Below are 19,361 nucleotides of genomic sequence, written 5' to 3' on the forward strand. Positions count from 1 at the left end.
CAGTGTCTGCTGATCTGTTGCAGCTGGCCGGAGCACTTCCCATGTTCTAATCCTGACCACAAGGTTACACTTTTACAACAACACGTGTTCTAGATTTGTATTAAATGATGTGTTGCATCTGATTGTTGATGCAGTCATCATAAGCTAACAATTAGCTAATTCTAGCATGTTTTCACAGTCTGCTTTGGAAAATGCTTTTTCCAAAGCGAATGAAAAATGTCACACAAACCACAGAGCAACTGCTGACTGAGATTAATGCAAACACCTCTACAATTTATCCTTTAAAAGCATTTCATTTTCCTCCAGTCACAACATTTCTCAGGCTACAGTTACGTGTGATGTAGATTTCCTTCATAGGGCCATTCATCCATTAATGCACTGTGTCCTACCTGTCACTTTGAGTTGTGTTGTCCGCCGCACCAGTCTCGATCCATACTGTAACTCACAGGTGTAATTTCCCCCGTCACCCTCCTCCACCTCTGGTATCCAGATGTGTGTGGTGTTCACAGTGATGGAACTTCTCCATTCAACCCGCTCACACTCCTGACAGGAGACACACACAGAATCAATTCAGTCACAACAGTCTACAGAGGACATAGGTATTAGGTGTGTGTCTGTGTGTGTCATACCTTATACCAGGTCATCTGTGGCTGTTTGTATGGAGCCATATAGTCTTCTATATCAGGACAGGTGATCATTTTACTGTGGGTGATCTCGGCTTTCTCCAGGTGGCGGATTTTGCTGCTGAAGCATTTCCCCTCATCGCTCTCCTCCACCGTCATCGACATGGACACTTTCATGCAGTATGTTGAGTTCCTGAACGGGTTACAAACACAACATGTGGAAAATGTTTTATCATGTTCCTCTATTGACAGTGGCAGACTTTAAAACTTTGCAATAATGCAGCGTTCCTGGGAGAGGAAGAGCGTAAAAAAGTGGAAAATCACCAGTAAAAGCTCAAATTCAATTTGTGAATCTGAACTATTCAGGAGCACAAAAGTGACATGTATGTGCAGTCTGCATTTCTAGTCCAGCAACCTCAGCTGACTCTGAGTGGATTTGTTTTGAGTCGTTTTGTTTATCTGTCCGGAGTGAATGACAACATTGAGACGGGTGATTCCTCCAATTGTCCGACACTGGAACTCTGTGTGGAACAGTGTAAGAGCTGTTTTCATGGGGAAAGTATTGGGCAGACCACTGGCTGCTGTTGTGGGTATTTTGGTGAAATTATAGGCCCTCTGACATCTCAGTGTTTCGCTGACAACAATGAAGGAGTTGGCATCCAGAAGAAATTATGGGTTGTACAACCTCTAACACACACAAACAAAACATATTTTTAGAGAAGTTAAACTCTTGAAAGTCACAATGTCATGGGGACGGTGTATTAATTTTATGGTTTCTTATCTAGTTTGTATTTTATGTACTAACAACATTAAAAATGATTCTATCCTATTTATCTGTCAGGCATCAGTGATTATATTATTTACACATCCTTTGAAAAAGCTCAAACTGTCATAACTAGAGAGATCTAAAGTAACATTTTAGTTTAATAGTTTTTGTTGAATTTTATGTCCATTTGACATTAAAAAATAAATAAATAAAGCTCTAAATTTCTTACTTTTACGATTAATGATTATGAAGAACTTACCACTCATCCTGACTGATACAACAAATGTATTATTGAAAATGGTGACCAAATTGCATAGTATAGGCAAATCATGACAAGAGTTATGAATATGTGACTGACACACAGTGTTTGTCGACATTCACATACGTTGGAAAACTGCTGGAGAGTAACAAGCAGTTTGAGAAGTGAATGAAACATTATTGCTAAATGTCGCTACGTGTCACTATGTGACTGTCACAAACGATCAATGTTTTTCAATGTATTTATATTTTCATGTCATACCTTTTCAATTTTATTGTTATAATAATAGTAGACAAACTGCTGCTCACCTCCGTTGTGGCTTAATTTGCATTCATGTTAAGGCTTTTATATTTGTGTTGTGGTTTCTGCACTGTGTTGACCTGTCTAGGCCACCGTAGTTGTATTTGGTGGTGTTTTGAGTATTTACAGCACATATGTTGTCAAACTGATGATTTACATGTGTTTTCTTAAGTTGCAGTGTGCTGAGCTCTCAGGGCCACTGTAGTAAGGGGTTCTCAGAAGACGAACACAAAGAGCCTTTTAGCACCTTTAAGTTCTTCATTTTGGGTTCATGTTGCACAACTGTTCTGGTTTGACTTTAACTCCCCCCCTTAACCTCTTTCCACTGTAATCCACCAGCACAGGACCAAACAACAGACTGACAAAGTTAGCAACTAGCTGGCAAACAGGACATAGGTTCCGTCACATACTTAAACATAATAACTGTATTAGGTGATAATATGTCAATAGCCAGTGTACAGCGGTGGCCACAAACGTAATTAATGTTAATTAAAGAAATAATAGATTAAATTGTTGTTTTTATGCCACATTACTGTAGATACTCAACCCTGTCATAGAGCCTACCTGATTGCCAACCTGCTACAATTAAGGTGCAGCTCCTCCTTGGTTCAGGTGCAAGGACTGAGCTGAGGTAACAACCTATAAGACAGAACTGTGGGCTCTGTGGGCTGTGTTAAAATATAGTACGTTGTTATTTGAATTGGTGTTATGTGGGAGGCCAGAGCACCCAGTACTAGCAAGATATCACACTACATCCTGCTGTTATGATGTTACTGAATTATCTAATGAAACAAAAAGAACAGACTTGAAAGTTTCTTATGATGTGTGTGATGTGATGTCTCCTCAAGGTGATTGTAATTGCTTGTGTAGGTCTTGCTGTGTGTGTTTTCCCAAGTTCACCTCCAGACACAAAGGACCACATTGATCTCTCTTTCTTTCTCTCTCACCCATGCACATGCTCACACACGCTCACACACACACACACACGCACACACACACACACACGCACACACACGCACACACACACGCACACAGGACTCATCCATTGTCCCCTAACCACAACCTCTCATCTAAGTGGATCTAAACCACTTATCCCATCAATGCTGTGTATGTGTGTATCTGTGTGTGTATGTGTGTGTGTGTTTGTGTGTATGTTCTAGGGGACACTGGGATATTTTTTTTAGTCATTGACCTAACCAAGACCACTGAGCATTGAACTAGAGTCCTGGAAAGCCTTTTATCCATCCATCCCTCAGTGTCTCTCCTCCTCATCAATCCATCTGCAGCCTGCAGCATCTTGTTTTCTCCTCCAGTGATTCAGTTACCTTTATACTGCTCTCTCTCTCGCTCTCTCTCTCTCTCTCTCATGCACATCAGCCAGCCTTTTTTTTGAAGTATTTGTTGATGTTCCTTTTTCTATTAAAAAAATGTAATTAAAATAAAAACTAAGCTAAAACTGTAATAAAATGTATCACAGTTTTTATCAACATGCAAGCCATGATACTGAGATTATGAAAAGGCAAGCTAACATTAACGTAATGTAACTTACTATGGACTGTTAATGTGGCTATAGTGTTACTGTTACTTTGAGCTAGCTTTCATGTAGGCACTACCTAAGAATGAGCATGTGTCTGTTAACCATCTCTAGATATTCCCTAAAGGAATAGTTGTGTGTGTGTTTTTGTTTTTAATTTATTTATTCTTTTTATATTTATTAACAAAAATCAAATTGCAGACAGGGTTAACAAAGATAAGTTAGCAGCTAGCCGGTGAACATCGTGGAGGATTTAGCAGCTAAAAAGCCAGTTATTTTTCTCAGGGGATGGTGGAGACCAAAAACAAAGCTTAAAGAAGAGTGAACATTTGACTTCAATTCATAAGGTACCCAGAGACCTGACTCTAAATAAACACTGATGTTGCTCTGTGTCTGCTAGATGTGTAAATAGGAAAAATCTGCTTGCTAACACGGTAGACATGACAACATACTGCATTACTTGTATTACACTGATGATAGGTGAGTGCTGTATTTCTGCTGTCCTCATGTACCAAAAACAATCTTTTACTTCTGATACATACCTACTATTTTAGACACTCAGGACTTGACTCTGGATTCATAGTCGAGATGTCAGACCTACTCACCTCTGCTTGTAAGTATGTAAATCATTCTGTGTACTGGTGGGTGATTATGTATGACACATATGAATCACGTGTCACGTGTTAAACTACCACATGCACTATCAATACTGGTGATGAAAAATCTGAATTGAAAGAAATCTAGGTCCTTCCTTGCAAAGACTCTGACAGAAAATCAATTTCACAAGCGGTGAAAGATTTTATGTTAAAATGTTCTCTTATCTTGTTGCTTTGATGATATTGTTCTACACATTTATGACAGTAACAGTGAACTGAGATGAACTGAACTGAAGCAGCTTTATCTTATCTCCCTCTCTTCTGCTGTGTCCTTTCACGTTTTCTTCTCTTTTTCATTGCCGTGTCAGCCTCTCTCATGGTCTCTCCCCCTCTGCCTGTCCAACCCAGAAACCAGATGCCAAATGCTAAATAGTAAAAACAGCATCTACGTAAAGAAGAAATGTATTATGCACATCTCACTATAAACATGACGATTCAATTGGACTGCAATGCAAACGCTGTGTCAGAAGCATTTAGTGCACGCTGTGCGCCTCTTACAAATGCAAATCGTGACTGTGTGTGGGTGTGTATTCATATCTGGTGCTGTGTAGAATACATTTAAATGCTTGAGTTAGTCAGATTCCCCTGAAGTAAAAGACACCAAAGTATTAAATGGTCTCCCCGCTAGAGCTGCACAGTTTGTGGTGTGCTGTGCTTTAATCACAAAAAAGGTCTTTGCACCTAAAATAATGAAGTTGCCATGATGTTGGAAATCTGATATCATTTTTCCATTGCCAATTACCTGCAAGGCAAACAAGAAATACCCAGCACTGAAAATACTTGGGATTGTTGGAAGAGGAAGAACATACAGTGAAAATTAATATCCAACAGATTCCAGCTAACCTTAAGTTAATTACATACCACCCACAACGTTATGTTCATGCCCTTTGTTTCAGAAATCCTGGGAAATCACTAATTAAAGAAAAAGCAGATGGAGTGGAATGAAAGAGGGTACATCAAAAATAAAATTACATCATTTCACATATATTTTCCTTAAATTGTCTTCTTCCAAGAAATGAAAGATGTTTGAAATAAATTCATCAGCTTCGTTGCCAAGTGACGCATTTTTAGCATTGCTCCTGGATTTTACCTGCAGCAGATGTTGGATTAGATTAGAATGTAAATTATCCAGACAAAGCAGCCACGATTGTCCTGGACAGTGTGGTGACAGGTTTTTATTTAACTGCACATTGAAATGCTGTCACTGTATGTATCCAAAATATTTAACCAGGCTATTTGTAAGTTTTGCTATTGCTACATAGGCAGCGTTACCACCAACAGCTGTTCACTTACCGGTAATGGTAATAGCTTTGCCCCTTGTTGCGTGCAAGACAAGAGGTTATAATACGCCCTCTGAGCAGAGCTAGACCGGATGCTACTCTGTGACTCAGTATTCAAACAGGACAAGACAGTCTGAATCGGCCAGGCTAGCTGGTTAGCATGCTAACCTCAATAAAAGAAAATAAGTGATAGAAATAGAAGCAAAACAAAAGGGTTGCTTTCCACTGCTGGAGACAGCTTAGTGAGTAAAGAAACAAGGTTGATGCTGAACTCGCAAGATTTATTATAAGTAAACAGATGTTAATGCTTACTTTAGCGATACAGTGATAACAAATCTTACAAATATCAGGCAAAGCTAGATGATATGATCAATACCACTTTCAAGTCTTTAAGATAAGGCTCCAGCCAGCTAGTTAGCTTAGCTAAGCTTACCTCTGTCCAAAGATAACAAATCCAACAATCAGCATTTTCAAAGCTCACTAATTAACAATTCATACAAATGTAAATTGACAAGTTGAGGTTTTATGGTGGACTGTGTGCCGGGAGCAGATTTCCCAAAGCTGGCTTATGGTGATGACGAGACCTGTCTGGCTTTTATGCTAAGCTAAGTGGTTGCTGGGTATAGTCTTCTAATTGTATTTGGCATACACATAGGTCAGAGGTATCAATCTTCTTGGCTAATCCTCAACAAGTAGGCAAATAGTCATATTTCCAAAAATGTCAAAATATTATTTTCAAGATTTTCTGTTTTCTGATTTCTGTTTTCAACAGCACTTTAATGATTTTTAAAGCAGAAATACAATCACTAGAAGTAAAAGGCAAAAACAAACTACACCACAGTCACATTACATAATCATCACCACTACTAAACATCCAACTTGTAGTTTGATTTAGCCCTTACCTCCTCTATAAAAGACTTATCTTATAAAGTTAGTAATAGTTTATAGCTATACTTACATATATGCAAGTATAAACACAACCAGGCTTTAGAGGACTGGTGAGTAGATCAGTTTATGTGTTCGGCATGATGATGTTTAATGTCCCCGACAACCTTTGTAGTCTCATTTTGCCACTTGTTAGCAACTGGCATTTTTTAAGTAGAGGTAAAAGCTTAAAGAAACCACAACAGGGGTATTTACTGATGTACTTTATGTAGAATAAAATGTGAAAATGTCCTGAGCTTATGTTATTTCAGTCATCTAACCAAAAACCCATGAAAAAAAACTTTGGGACGAGGGGACCAGAAGTGCTAACTAATTTCCATGTTTGAAAGTTTGTTTTAAATTTTGTGTTGCTAAGAGTTGGTCTTTGTGGTGAAGATTTTTTTTATTTCACAATTATGTTTTCTACAAATTAAAAAGAAATCCTCCTGTAAATGAAAGCTATTAATGGAACATCTCATCCCTGAAGACAACTGCTAATGTGAATATCTGTCAAGAGGAGAGTGCAGGACATTCATTTGGCACAGCACTTTATTAAGCAGACAAGAAAATGGCTGGAGGACACAGAGCAATGAGCAAAGATCTGAACGACAGACTTAATATATAATATTAGGATATATATGAATCATCTTGATCTTATTAAAGATGTCTTTGCATTTCATTGCCTCAGGTTATTTCATTTTTATGAGGCACGCACACTTTGCAGGCCAACAAAGCAGCTTAGTTTATAGAATTTATCAGGATCATTGATGGGACACATGTCCAAGTTATTGGGAATCTAATCTGTTCTCAACAACGCTAGTTACTGTACCTAGGCTTGTCACTGTCTGTAGGAAATAAAGTGTGTAATTGAGAAATAAGCTGGGATAATAGGATCATTTCATCCACGAGAATAAAGTGTCAGTGTCGGCCAGTAAGGACAGAAATATTAATGGGTCAGTTCACTCAATTAAAAGAAAGGAGGGGCAGCTTGTTACAATTTTTTAGGCTGAGTTAAACTCTGACTACACAAGACTTGACATGGCCCATTCTTCTTAGTGCAATTTGCATAGTGCAGTATTGCCCTCTGCATAAACTTAGTACTACAGGAATAATTTGACATTTTGGGGACATTTGGGCAATACACTTCCATACACTTTATTGTCGAGGGTAAGATTAATTCCACTCTCAATGACTATATGGTAAAAATGAAACTAAAGCCAGTAGCTGGTTATCTTAGCTTAAAACAGAGATTTGAAATGGGTAAAAACAGCAATCCTGGCTCCGTCCACAGGAACCAGCACCTCTAAAGCTCACCTATTAACATATTATATCTCATTTGTTTGAATTGTAAAAAGAACACATTGTGATTTTAGGAGGGTAAATGTGAGGAACTACTTCTCAGCCAGACACAGTTAAGCAAACATCATACAGTTTAATGTGTCCATTAATGAGTTTTAGAGGAGCTGGCAGGCAGATTTTGGACTGGCTAGCTGTTTCCCCTTGTAGCCATTCTTAATGCTAGGCTAGGCTAAGCTAAGCTAGCTGGCTGCTTGCAGCTTTATTTTTAAGATGTAGACTGGAGAGTGGTATAGATCTTCTCATCAAACTCTTGTCAAGAATGTGTATTCCCCACTTCATAGGTCTACTGTAAGATAAATGACTGAAAGCATTCCAAATATACATCGTGTGTGTGGACATTTTCATGCCCAAATGTGTTTGCTCATTATTTTCTAGTTGTGAAATCAACACTTCCAACTCTTCTGACAAATCCTATCTCATGGTTCTCTTGATGTGTGTCCTCTGCTGCTCTGTGCAGGACTTTTGCGACAAACATGCTTTACAAATAAGCTCTTGGGTGGCAATTTAATGCCAGTAAAATGTGTCCAGTAAAGCTGCGTCCTCAAATGAATGAGGTGAAAAAAGAGATTTAAAAGGTGAAACAAAAGATTTGTGGGCGCCATTCTGCTTCTAAAGTGAGTGAGTGACATTCATAACCCTTTTGTTATCGGCAAGTCTCTACATTAAATTCAAGTCTAGTGCATGCCCACATGCACACACACACACACACACACACACACACACACACACACCACACACACAAACACACACCAGTGTTTGTGTGTGTCTTGTCTGTTGCATGTGGCTTGTTATTTTGTAACATGGCAAAGAAAGGGCGGAGGTGGACGCCTGTATTTGCATTTGAAGACAGTTATGAATAAAACATGGGATTTCACTCTTACTGGTATGTGCTTATGGGCGTGTTTATGACTCCCTATGTGCATCTATTCAGGCACATGAGGAATGTGCTGCCAAGCTGAAACAGATGCCAGGTGTACGAAACATCTTTCAATGCAACTGGAAACACAACAGGCAAATCAACTGAAAATGAAAACAAATTAAAATTATATGATATTCTGTACATTGAAAGTTTTAATTTATAGTTACAGTATAAAATTATATTTTCTAATTGTAAGTTATTACAGGAACTTTCTACAAATGATAACAGTCTACTAATTTGATTTGTTTTTCTCCATTGTTGTAGCCCCCATCTCAGAAGTTCATGTTGAAAGTGCCATTTGAGACACACTGGCACAAAGACAGCATATGTATTGAGGCTGTAATGATTTTTTCATTGCTACACTCTGATCCTAATTTGAAGGGATTGCTGTACATCTGTTACATGGTCCACTATCGTTTCCAAAGTGTCCTCAAGGAATGCAGCATCACTTCTAAAACTCTAGGCGCACTGCACTTTGGCTGACCGCTAATATTTCAGATTTGTGTACTATTTGTGTGTGTGTGTGTGTGTGTGTGTGTGTGTGTGTGTGTGTGTGTGTGTGTTTGTGCTTGCCGCAGAGCACTCTCCCAAAAACACAAATTCCAATTATCTAAGATGCAAAATGAGCGATAAATTAATCTCCAAATCAATTTATAATCCACCGTATCCTCTCCGTCAATAAATCAAGCTCACCTTCCCTGCAATTACCCTCCTATGATCAGGGCAGGCTGCTGGAGGGTGCGTTGAATTATGGCGCTAATAGAGGGGGATGTATCCTGGCCAGCAGGCAGCGTGTATACCTGGATGGAGCTGCAGATTAATTTGACTATCAATCTAACTAACAGGCAGAGAGAGAGAGAGCACGGACACCTGCGCCTGCTGAGACATTCACACACACAAGCACATACACATTTCTGTGCGTGCAGGTATCTCAACACCAGTGGGAAACCCTAAGGGCCTTTAAGGCCTTCAGAGAAGGCCAAACATAGCATGTTTTAAATGCTACATTTAATCTTTTTCATTTGATAATTATTCTCTTCTAATTCTTGTTCTATAATTATTCTCATCTATTTCTAATTATAGCCTCATTTTCTAATCACGTTTGCTTCAGAAATTAAACTGTTAAACTGTCCTAAAACCATGGAAATAGAGTTATCCAATCAGATATTTCTTTTTTTGTTGCATAGCCAGAGAAAGGATTAACTGGCTCACTCATTAGTTAGGACTTCATAATCAGGACAGAAGACCTGAAGCCCCCATAGCAGCATGTGTTTGTTTAGAAAGTGGCAGGTGAATTAACCAATTTTGACCAAAAATCACTGCCCTCAGCCTTCCTAAGGCTCAAGGCAAAAGCTGTCTCATGGGGTTTATCTTTTTCTGTACATGGATATAACCTTGCAGATCAGCAACTTCAGTCAGTCAGACAGGAGTTTCTGCACAGATGGTTTGCAATCAACTTCACAGGACAATATTCACAACTTGGAATCCTTTTATGAAAAACCCCTTTAATCTCTGGACCCTTATGCACTAAAGAAATATAAATAATAGAGGAATAGGCAGACAATGGGACTTCATGACCTCTTCAAAGGTAGGGAGTTGCCACCGTTTTGCCATCTTGCTGGTTTATAATGGTGGTAGATCTGAATGAATTATTCTTTTGTGCTCAGGGTGTTTGTAAAATGAACTGAACAGTTTAACTGTTTTGCACAAGCTTAAACTGGTTGCTAGCAACCAAGATGAAAAGAATGAGCTGCATTGAACTTCATCCCCGGGTTGGTGCTTCTGTAAGTATTGGAGACTCCGTATGAGATGCTTCAGTCAGTGGTTACGTGTTTTTAAAACTTATTAAGTGCAGCCCTGACTGCATCTCACTCTCAGTGGAAGGTGGCAGTGTTTGGGTTCTGAAAGATGTCAAAGCATGAAAAAGGCAGGAAAGTTAGCGCATTCACTGTGAGTCATGTTTACATCACTGCCGATCAGAACTGGTGACCACCAGAATCATTTCATCCAGGAATGAATGTCGACTGTAAACTTTAATTTTGCCAGAAGTCAAGGGGGGAGGAAGGGACTGGGGAGGTTGGTTGGTTGGTTGAAAGCTTTGCTGTTATACTCATGGTTTGCCATTGCTCAACACAAATGCTTATATACAGTGTATGGATGCATGTATTAGCCTATGAAAAGCTTTATATGCTACATTAACAAGGTAATGTAGCAAATGCTGCTTGTGCAGAGCTTTTTTCAGTGTTTAATTCAGGCATTTTCCACTGAATGGCAGCAATGAATATGCTTTTATCAGTGAAATTTTATGATATTAAAAGTGAATGAATAATAAATGAGTTGAAGTTTTTTTCAGAAAACTATGATTAAGTCACAGGTACTGGAGACATTTATTCATTACAACAGTGGGTACAATTGTGAGTCATTTTATAATGATTAAAAAAGTCCTTTGGTCCTTTTAAGATTTCTTGATTTAAAAAAGAAAAAAACAAAATTGCATCAAAATGCACTTGAAACTCACAAAAAAATAATTGCACTGTTTTGATAATTAAAGTTACGAAAGAGAATACACTCACAAATCAAACAGCACACACACACATACTCTCCGAGAGACACACTAGCCTTTGTCAACTCACTGACATATCCAGGCAGCAACCACCGGACATAATGTTTGTTCCATGTTGTGTGTGCACTGTGCTTGTGCATTTGTGCTTGTTGGATATTGTATGTCTGTGTGTTGTGTGTAAGTAATTCATGAACTCTTCCATTTTTGGCCAAGTGTCAGCGCACTGTGTAAAAGCAAAGGCATGAGTGAGTGTGTGTATGTTCCACTTGAGTGCTGATATTCCTTTATGTGTAAGGTCAGCAACCTCACCCTCTGAAGAACAGATCAATACATGTCACTACTGATAAGCAACAACTTTACCTTTGTGTCTATGGACAGCCCATACCAGAATGATCACTTTATCTACATTTACTATAAACATACAACGAAAACATAATGGGACATGTTTGGTCTTTGGTTTCTCAAGATTGATTTTTTTTGGTATAAAAACTAGTCGAGCAACATGCAGGTGCATGTGCAAATACCAAACCAGTCTTGATGCACAACTAACTCAAAATGTGCTAAAAAAAAAGAGACATCTTCCAATTTCATAACTCATCATAACTGTGTTCACATGCCTTTTTGGAATGAATAAAACTTGAAAAGCAAAGTCTACTAATGGTATGGTATTTAATTTCTCCTATAGCCACCCATATTAAAACTTACAGTATGCTATACTGGCCATAACAATAAATGGTCATGTCGTTTACCATTAAACATTCAGTAATGCACTGCATCACTAAGAGAAGCTACAGTGACTTAAGAAGGTACTCTGATCCAATAATCTTTATTGTATTGTAGATTTAATTTTAAATTGTTAAAATTGACATTTTTGCTCATCAATCTACACTCAGTAATCCATAATGACAAAGTGAAAAGAATATTAAAAAAGAAATTAAAGAACAATAACTGAAGTCTCTCAGTTATCATGGCACTCAAAATGGTGTTCAGGTGCATCCTGTTTGCTTTAATTATCCTTGAGATGTGTCTTGAAGTTGAGTGGAGTCCACCTGTAAACTGAACTGATTGGCCAAAGGGGTGTTTCTAGGAGTAGACAGGGTCTGGGGCTGAGCCCAGACCATATGGAGCTGAGGTCAGGGTGGTCCCTGCTGTTCTGACTGTAACACTACTGCCTGAACTTAATTTAACTGCACTTTATGGCTACTGCAAACATTACATTTCATCTGAAATTTCATTTGCAATAGTAATGTTAAGACAGTTACTCTGGATATAATGGACATCTGAGACTTCTCAAACCTATGGCACCAGTGTTTAATTGCAACGTTTTCATTCTGTTTTTACATTTTAATGTGAGTGCTGTAATATTTGTGTCATACAAATAAAATAAACCAGCAGCCTGATGACAGTAGATTGTGTTTCCCTTCATGGTACCACTTTACAATAAGACTGCCCTTATAAAGGATTTATGGATGGTTTATAACTAGATCATTAATTAGCTTGTTAACACATTTATAAGGTGTTACAACACCTTAGATAAAAAGGGCAGCAGTGAGCTGTTGCTTGCCAGATTGTGAGAGCACATTTATCTATATTGTTAAGTCTCATAATTAGTTACCTAACTTTCTTTGTTTTCTCACCCATCTGCTTCATCAGGTGTTTGTTCAGTTCCTAGCAATGAACCACTTTCAGCACATCTTAATGGTCAGAAAGTTTCATTTAGTGTATCAAATTAACATATCAAATTACCAGATTCATAGTCTAAGATCTTTGCAATATTGTTTACCTTGACATGCTATCAATACCCATCCTCATTATAATCACAGGTGTTATTATGACATATGCCATCAGATTGTTATGCACAGTGGATATTAAAATTGAGATGCTTCTTTTACAACCATTTATTCATGAGTTGCTCACATTTTTAACTGATAAAAGGAAGCCTTATTGTAAAGTGTAAATCATTGTTATTAATTAGTTACTATAAGGCTCCCTTTTACCAGTTATAAATGGTAGTAACTCATTGGTAAGATTAATGAGTAGTAAGCATTAAGTTGATCTTGCCAAATAGTGAGTCTGCATCAATGTATGAAAAGTGTGCTATTAAACCATTTATAAATCCTTCATATGGGTAGTCTTATTGTAAAGTGGTACCCAATTCATTTAGGGGATATCAGGTGTTTTGACCATTTTGTTTTTTTCATTTTACAAACTCCCCAAGTATCCTATATCCTTTAAAACATGTCATAGAAATACAGAAATATGTAAAAGCAATATAGAAGAATTGATAGTCTATGTGTTCATGTTGTGTCCCACTGTTAGTAAGTGTTTGATGAGAAGGGTTTTGATGAGCACGGATGGATTATTCCACAACTGGACACCCGGAGCAAGAGTGAGCTATGGAATCCCATGGACCCCTGCATATTATATAAATACCCTAATTAAAAGATATTAGAGTAGATTCTAACTCAAGGCCTTCTACAATATTGGGTATCAAGATGAGGCAAGGTGGAAGGCCCCATTTCAGTTAATGTTTTTTAGTTGTGCATACATTATACACTACACATACTATACGAACAAATTGCCAATGAAATTACCATAAATTGCCACACAGTAAATCCAGAACCTTCAGAGCCCCTAAGGGTCTGGGGTCCCGGGGCAGTTGTCCATTTTGAAAAGTGGAAAATTAGAGCATGTCATATGGACACCAGCCTATATATTTATTTTTGGTTATGAATGACTGAAGATGTAAAACACACGTAGTGAGAAGTTTAGCTTGGGTTACACAGCATGAAAATATATGTGTGAAGAAAAAAGTATCTATACTCACCTGGCCAAGGTGAAACCACTGAGTATGTGTGTGTGTGCATCATTTGTATGCAGTACTGAGTGCATTTATCCCGAGGCCTTTATTTAAAATGAAGTTGTTGTGCAGGCTTGGATTTCTATGAATTATGCCTGTGATGAACTGTTTAAGTTAATTTACTGAGTTTACATTTATGTGCATATGTGTTTGTGCTGCAATGTGGACGTCACTGAACTTCAAAGCAGTTTGTTTATGTAAAGCAGAGAGATTATGGAGCTTTCTAGTGGCTGCCTCATAACATTTGTCATTTACACATTTGACTAATTATGTATCTCAACACTTATAGTGTATACAATTTCACAAAATCTGTCATTTCATTCATATTAATTGAGCTCATACAATGCAACAATGTCAGTTCTAGACACTGAACTATAGTGTTAATTAATGCTGTGTTAAATGGAAGGTAAAAGACCATTTTTATACTTCCAATGAGTCAATAAGCTGATTGGCAACTAAGGACAGCGTGCTGGGCTCTGCAGAAAACTGAAATGAAAACAACGACTTGTTCGACTGATGGGTTTCAGCCCTGGACTTTAGAACCCAGAGTACTGCTGGATTTCTATCATACCTGCAACAGTGGTGTTGCCTTTACAAAGTGCCCCTGGTGTAACTCTTAAATGATTGATATAAGTGACAAAGTGTGATGTATACATACAGTATAGGATCATTTGGATGGTGCTATTAGCTGTTTGCATATGGCCTCTTTGGCCATGTCATTACTATTACAGACACAACAGTGAACAATATGTTTCACTTAATGTTAACACTTGCATGTGTTCCTACAGCTTTTGCCAAAGGGTTGATAAGAAATCCCTTCAGCATTTTGAAATAATAGTGAAAGCATCATCAATAAACAGCACATTATTTCATCTCATCTCATCTGTATTGAATGATCCAGCACTTAAAAATGTGTGGGTTGTCCTTTAAGTACTGAGGCTGAGAATAAGAAAGTGGAAGTCAGGCTGGTGGACGGGGTGTAGTGCATCAGACTAACAGACAGACATCAGACAGGTTACCATAGGCTGTTTCCTGTCAAAGACCTTTGGGTGACATTTTCTTTTTTAATCATTAATCGCTACCATGATATTCCCTTAATCTAAGTTTAAGATTAAGGGAGTTTTAGTTGCCTAACTGAGCCAACTCAATAACTTCATCTTTGTTCTACTCTACTTTTCTACTCTTTACTGTGCTGTAGTAGTTCTGAGAACTCTAGAGTATTGCTGTTTTGTCTGGACTGCAATTTGGCAGTCACCATCTTGATTTTTTGAAACCAGAAGAAACCATATTTGGAGAAGAGGGTGGAGCTGAGGAGGGCTGAGGGGTGGATCTGACCTACAAAACAAGGCCATTATGCACACCCACCTACACCAGCTACCTGACGGACTGTGCAAGGCTCTAGGCTGTTCCGTGCGAATCCGCAGTCAGTCGTTTGGTGTTAAAGTACTTGTAATAGCTAACTGCATGCATTTCCACATTTGGAAAATATTACACACATGATGGGTAATGTAATGTTGTAACGGAAGTTACCGTGTTAGCTTACACACAGTGTTAGCACGGATGTAGGTGTCACATCTTGTGGTAAAACCATAGACTGTATATAACTGGTAAAAAATTATAATATTGTGTTTTAAAATTGGTTCTGCAAATCAAAATTTCTGTTACCTAACTTAACGAGTGTTAACAATAACAGCGGATTGTCACGGTCATTAGGTTACAAAATGACAACGTTATTACAGTTAACTGTTGACGTCTTTCGTCTGTACTCAAGACCTCGAGACCCAGCAGATCAGCAGACATTAGCTCTTTTACACCATAGAACAGTGTTATTGAATCATGTGTATTCTCCCAGTACAATCAAATGCCATGCGAGTGTGTTAAAATGAAGTATGGTTTAGTGTTTGGCTAATTTTTCCATTTTTCCAGAATTATTCTTTCTCTCTTTCACAGTACCGTTAGTGTATGCTTGGATTGATCATGGCATATGCACCCACTCAATTTTTTTTACAACTAAGCTGAGGGAGTGATGTATTTTTAGATAGCTGAGTGGAGTTCATCTAATAAGAGTGCTTCTAATTTTACCTTCTTCTCAGTAGCCTACTATACCATACATATCTCACTATTACAATGTTTCTTTCCATCCGGCCAAGGTCTGGATCACTGGGGAAAGCTACGTCCAGCATGGAGGCCAGAGAGCTACAGAGACCAATAGAGGCGAATAACCTTGGTGATGATAGTGTCTCCATCCATTGGTCTGAAGCAGAAGAGCTATCTCCCCTTTTTCAATCAATCCCTAAAAGGAAGAAAAGCATCGGATGTCCTCCTAAACCACTGTATTACATTCAAATACTCTGTGGTCACCTTTTTGTCCCTTTCATAGTGACCTAAGTAAACCAAGGAGCAGTTCACATGAATAGACTTCAGAACTTCTACCTCTAAGCTGTAAGCCTGCTACACACAAGGACTCATGATGACTAATGGCTCGTGGATTTTTTTGCACCTTACCTACATTACCTATAGACAGCTACAACAGCTTTTTTTTCATTACAGCTAAAGTACAGACTGTTGCACAATGCTCACTTAAATTGTAAAGGCAGGTTGTTTTTCTTTACCCAGGCTTTGGACTTTATTTACATTGTGTGCAACTGCTGCACCAAGCACTGTAAGCTATACATGAAGTATTAATTCTATACTGTGGTTTCTCATGTGTAACACTTCTACGACTTGTTACTAAAAATGAGGGATTGAACAATTTCTTACGCAAACGTCTGAAAAGTTACCTTTACCTTGATCTACAAGAGTATTTTATTTTTTCTATAAAAGTTACTTAATTTATTTCATTCATTACATTCTTTCACATACCTTTCCAGTGTTGTTGATGGTTAATGATATAGCTTTGTTGATGTATGAATTATATCTGGTATAAATTTTGACAATAGCAACATGCACAGATTGTAAGTACACAAAAACACATTGATTGAGGTTTTGGCAAAATTTATAATTACAAGGCTATTCCTATGTCAGCTTCAATAATCAACAATGACTGAATGATGACTAGACCTACCGTCACTGCGAGGCAAGAAATCTACCCTACTCCTTCAGGTAAGCTGAATTCCTCTCTAATTAACATAGGGCCTTTAAGCAGTGACGATTTAAGAGACAGCTACAGCATGATGTGTATGACGTAGGTTCTTTCTCAACACTCCCTACCGTTGCAGCAAACGTATCTACAATGGCAAACCAGTCGTGCTCCCGTAGTAGACAGGTGGGCTGCAATGGTAGAAAATGTCAAGATAGAATCTGTGTCATACACGTCCACTTTCCACCATCGCTGCTTAAAGTCCCTCATAACTTGAAGACCTTCCTCTTCAGAGTACATACTCACCTGATATGCACCTTCTCTCTATCTCTCTCTATTTCTTTATCAATAAACATTTAATTGCGACCTTAAGCTCCTGCAACCTTGAGACACCTGTGTTGTGGCACTAATTCTTGAAGGCTTAGATCGGATCTTTTTTGTACACCACTTAGGACAAATGAATAAATGTAAACCACAATCAGCGACTGAGCATTACAAAGTAATAACATGCTACTTCAAGAGGTAAAATCACGCCCAGTATGCCTTTAATGAGTGAGTATGATTATCCATGTCTTCTTGAAGGACACTTAGATGAGGGCTGCTGATGTTGTGGGGATCAAACTACCTCCTTAACTTTACAGAGCAGTTCTTCTAACACAAGACCACTCTAACACACAAGTTGCTTGGTTTTCACACCTCCTCCCCTGCCCTCCTTTCTCCTTCCTTTCTCTGTCATTGTCCTTTCCTCCATATCTCCACCAAGTCAGATCACATTTCAGAACACCTTAAAACCCCTTGAACATCAAAGTGTCAAAAGCAGGGCCTACTTTTCTGTTTTGTTTTTTTTTTTTTTTCCAAAAGACTGAGGGGTAGCAGGCATTGGCTCAAGTTGGCATGCACTGGCACATGTTGGCCCACACTGGCAAGAGTGCGGTACCAACTCAGTGGCTGCCAAGTCATAGAGGACTGCCAAAGAAACTTCAAATGACTGCTCTCCCCTTCTCTGCTACTATTCTGCTCTCGCCTACTCTCTATTTTATTCTCTTACTGTCATTGTATTTTTCTCTTCCACTCTGTCTCTTCATCTCTTTGTCTCTTCTTCGTTCCACTTGCTGTCTTTATCTCATGCTCCCAGTCTGTTAATCTGATGAAGAGAAAGGTTAAACAGTTGGCTGGCATTAGAAAACACCCTTGTGACAACTATGTGTGTGTATCTTGTGTGAGAGTGTCCACAGAGGGTAGATTTATCCTCTATTGCAAAGAGAGACAGGTGGTTCGGCTTACTAGAAATATCACAGGGGAATAGTTGAGAGAGAAAAAGAGGAAGACAGTGAAAAAAATAGGAAATGAGAATTCAGCCTTTCATTTGACTTCATCAACAATGGCAAATAGGGGACACTGCTTCAAGGAATGTGAGATGGAATAATGATCGTGAAATTTCAATAGACAGACTGCAGTTTATTTAGTATAGTCCACCAAATCATTAGCCATGCAACTAGTCATCAAGCCATCTAACAAAAATGTGTCCTACCTAAACGGTAAACTAGTTTTTTGTCAGTGCTTTTAAAAATTGCCCATATGAGTTGTCTGATCTGCCATCTTTAAGGTACAGGCTTTGTTATGTTTAGGGAATTGACTGATGGTAGGAACCATGAAGGAAGCTGTGGTCTCCAATGTTACTTATGGCTCACATGCCCACCCTAAACTCATCTCCAAGAGTTTTATGCAGACATATAACAATGTTCCACTACATGTCTTTGATGAAGAGATGGTGATTATTATAAACACAAGAACAAAAAGTTGCATGTGAGGAAAATGTCAACATTTGCCCCTTTTTGACCAGAAAGTTCAACCCTGTCCTTGCAAACCAGCTCCAGTGCACCAATCCAGATGCAGGACCTAACAAGTTCTCCAGCGGAAACTAGAAAGTCTTTTGTCCTACCAGGCAACCAGTGCTTGCTTACTGTTTGAATGTGTACATGTTGTAGCAGCCACAAGGTATGTATTTGAATGTATTTAAATTCAGACTCATAGGTAAGGTTTCTGAGTTCCTGAAATGGTTAGTGGGCCATTGGAAAAGTTCCTGCGCCATTTTAAAATGTTTTAACAAGCAATTGATGGTGACAGCCTTCCCACTAACTGAGTCAATAAGCCAGACAATCAAGCAGCCAGCCACACAGTAAACCTGCTTTACAAACACAGCTCAGATGGCCAGCGAAACCAGCCAGCCCAACAACCA

General features: G+C 38.5%; 1 protein-coding gene across 3 annotated transcripts in view; it reads right to left on the reverse strand.

Moving 5' to 3' along the window:
- The window catches only part of il1rapl2 (interleukin 1 receptor accessory protein-like 2), a 412,851-nt gene that overhangs the window by 125,231 nt on the left and 268,259 nt on the right, over positions 1-19,361 (reverse strand). For all 3 annotated transcript variants that reach the window (XM_071457949.1, XM_071457947.1, XM_071457948.1), the window contains exons 5-6: positions 630-816; positions 390-543 (exon numbers count right to left, since the gene is read on the reverse strand). In XM_071457949.1, the coding sequence (XP_071314050.1) occupies positions 390-543; positions 630-816 (341 nt within the window). The remainder of the gene's footprint in view (positions 1-389; positions 544-629; positions 817-19,361) is intronic.

Source organism: Trachinotus anak, unplaced genomic scaffold (assembly GCF_046630095.1).
Source record: "Trachinotus anak isolate AG129_WGS33_773 ecotype Australia unplaced genomic scaffold, CSIRO_AGI_Tana_v1 ptg000021l, whole genome shotgun sequence".
Taxonomy (NCBI): Eukaryota; Metazoa; Chordata; class Actinopteri; order Carangiformes; family Carangidae; genus Trachinotus; species Trachinotus anak.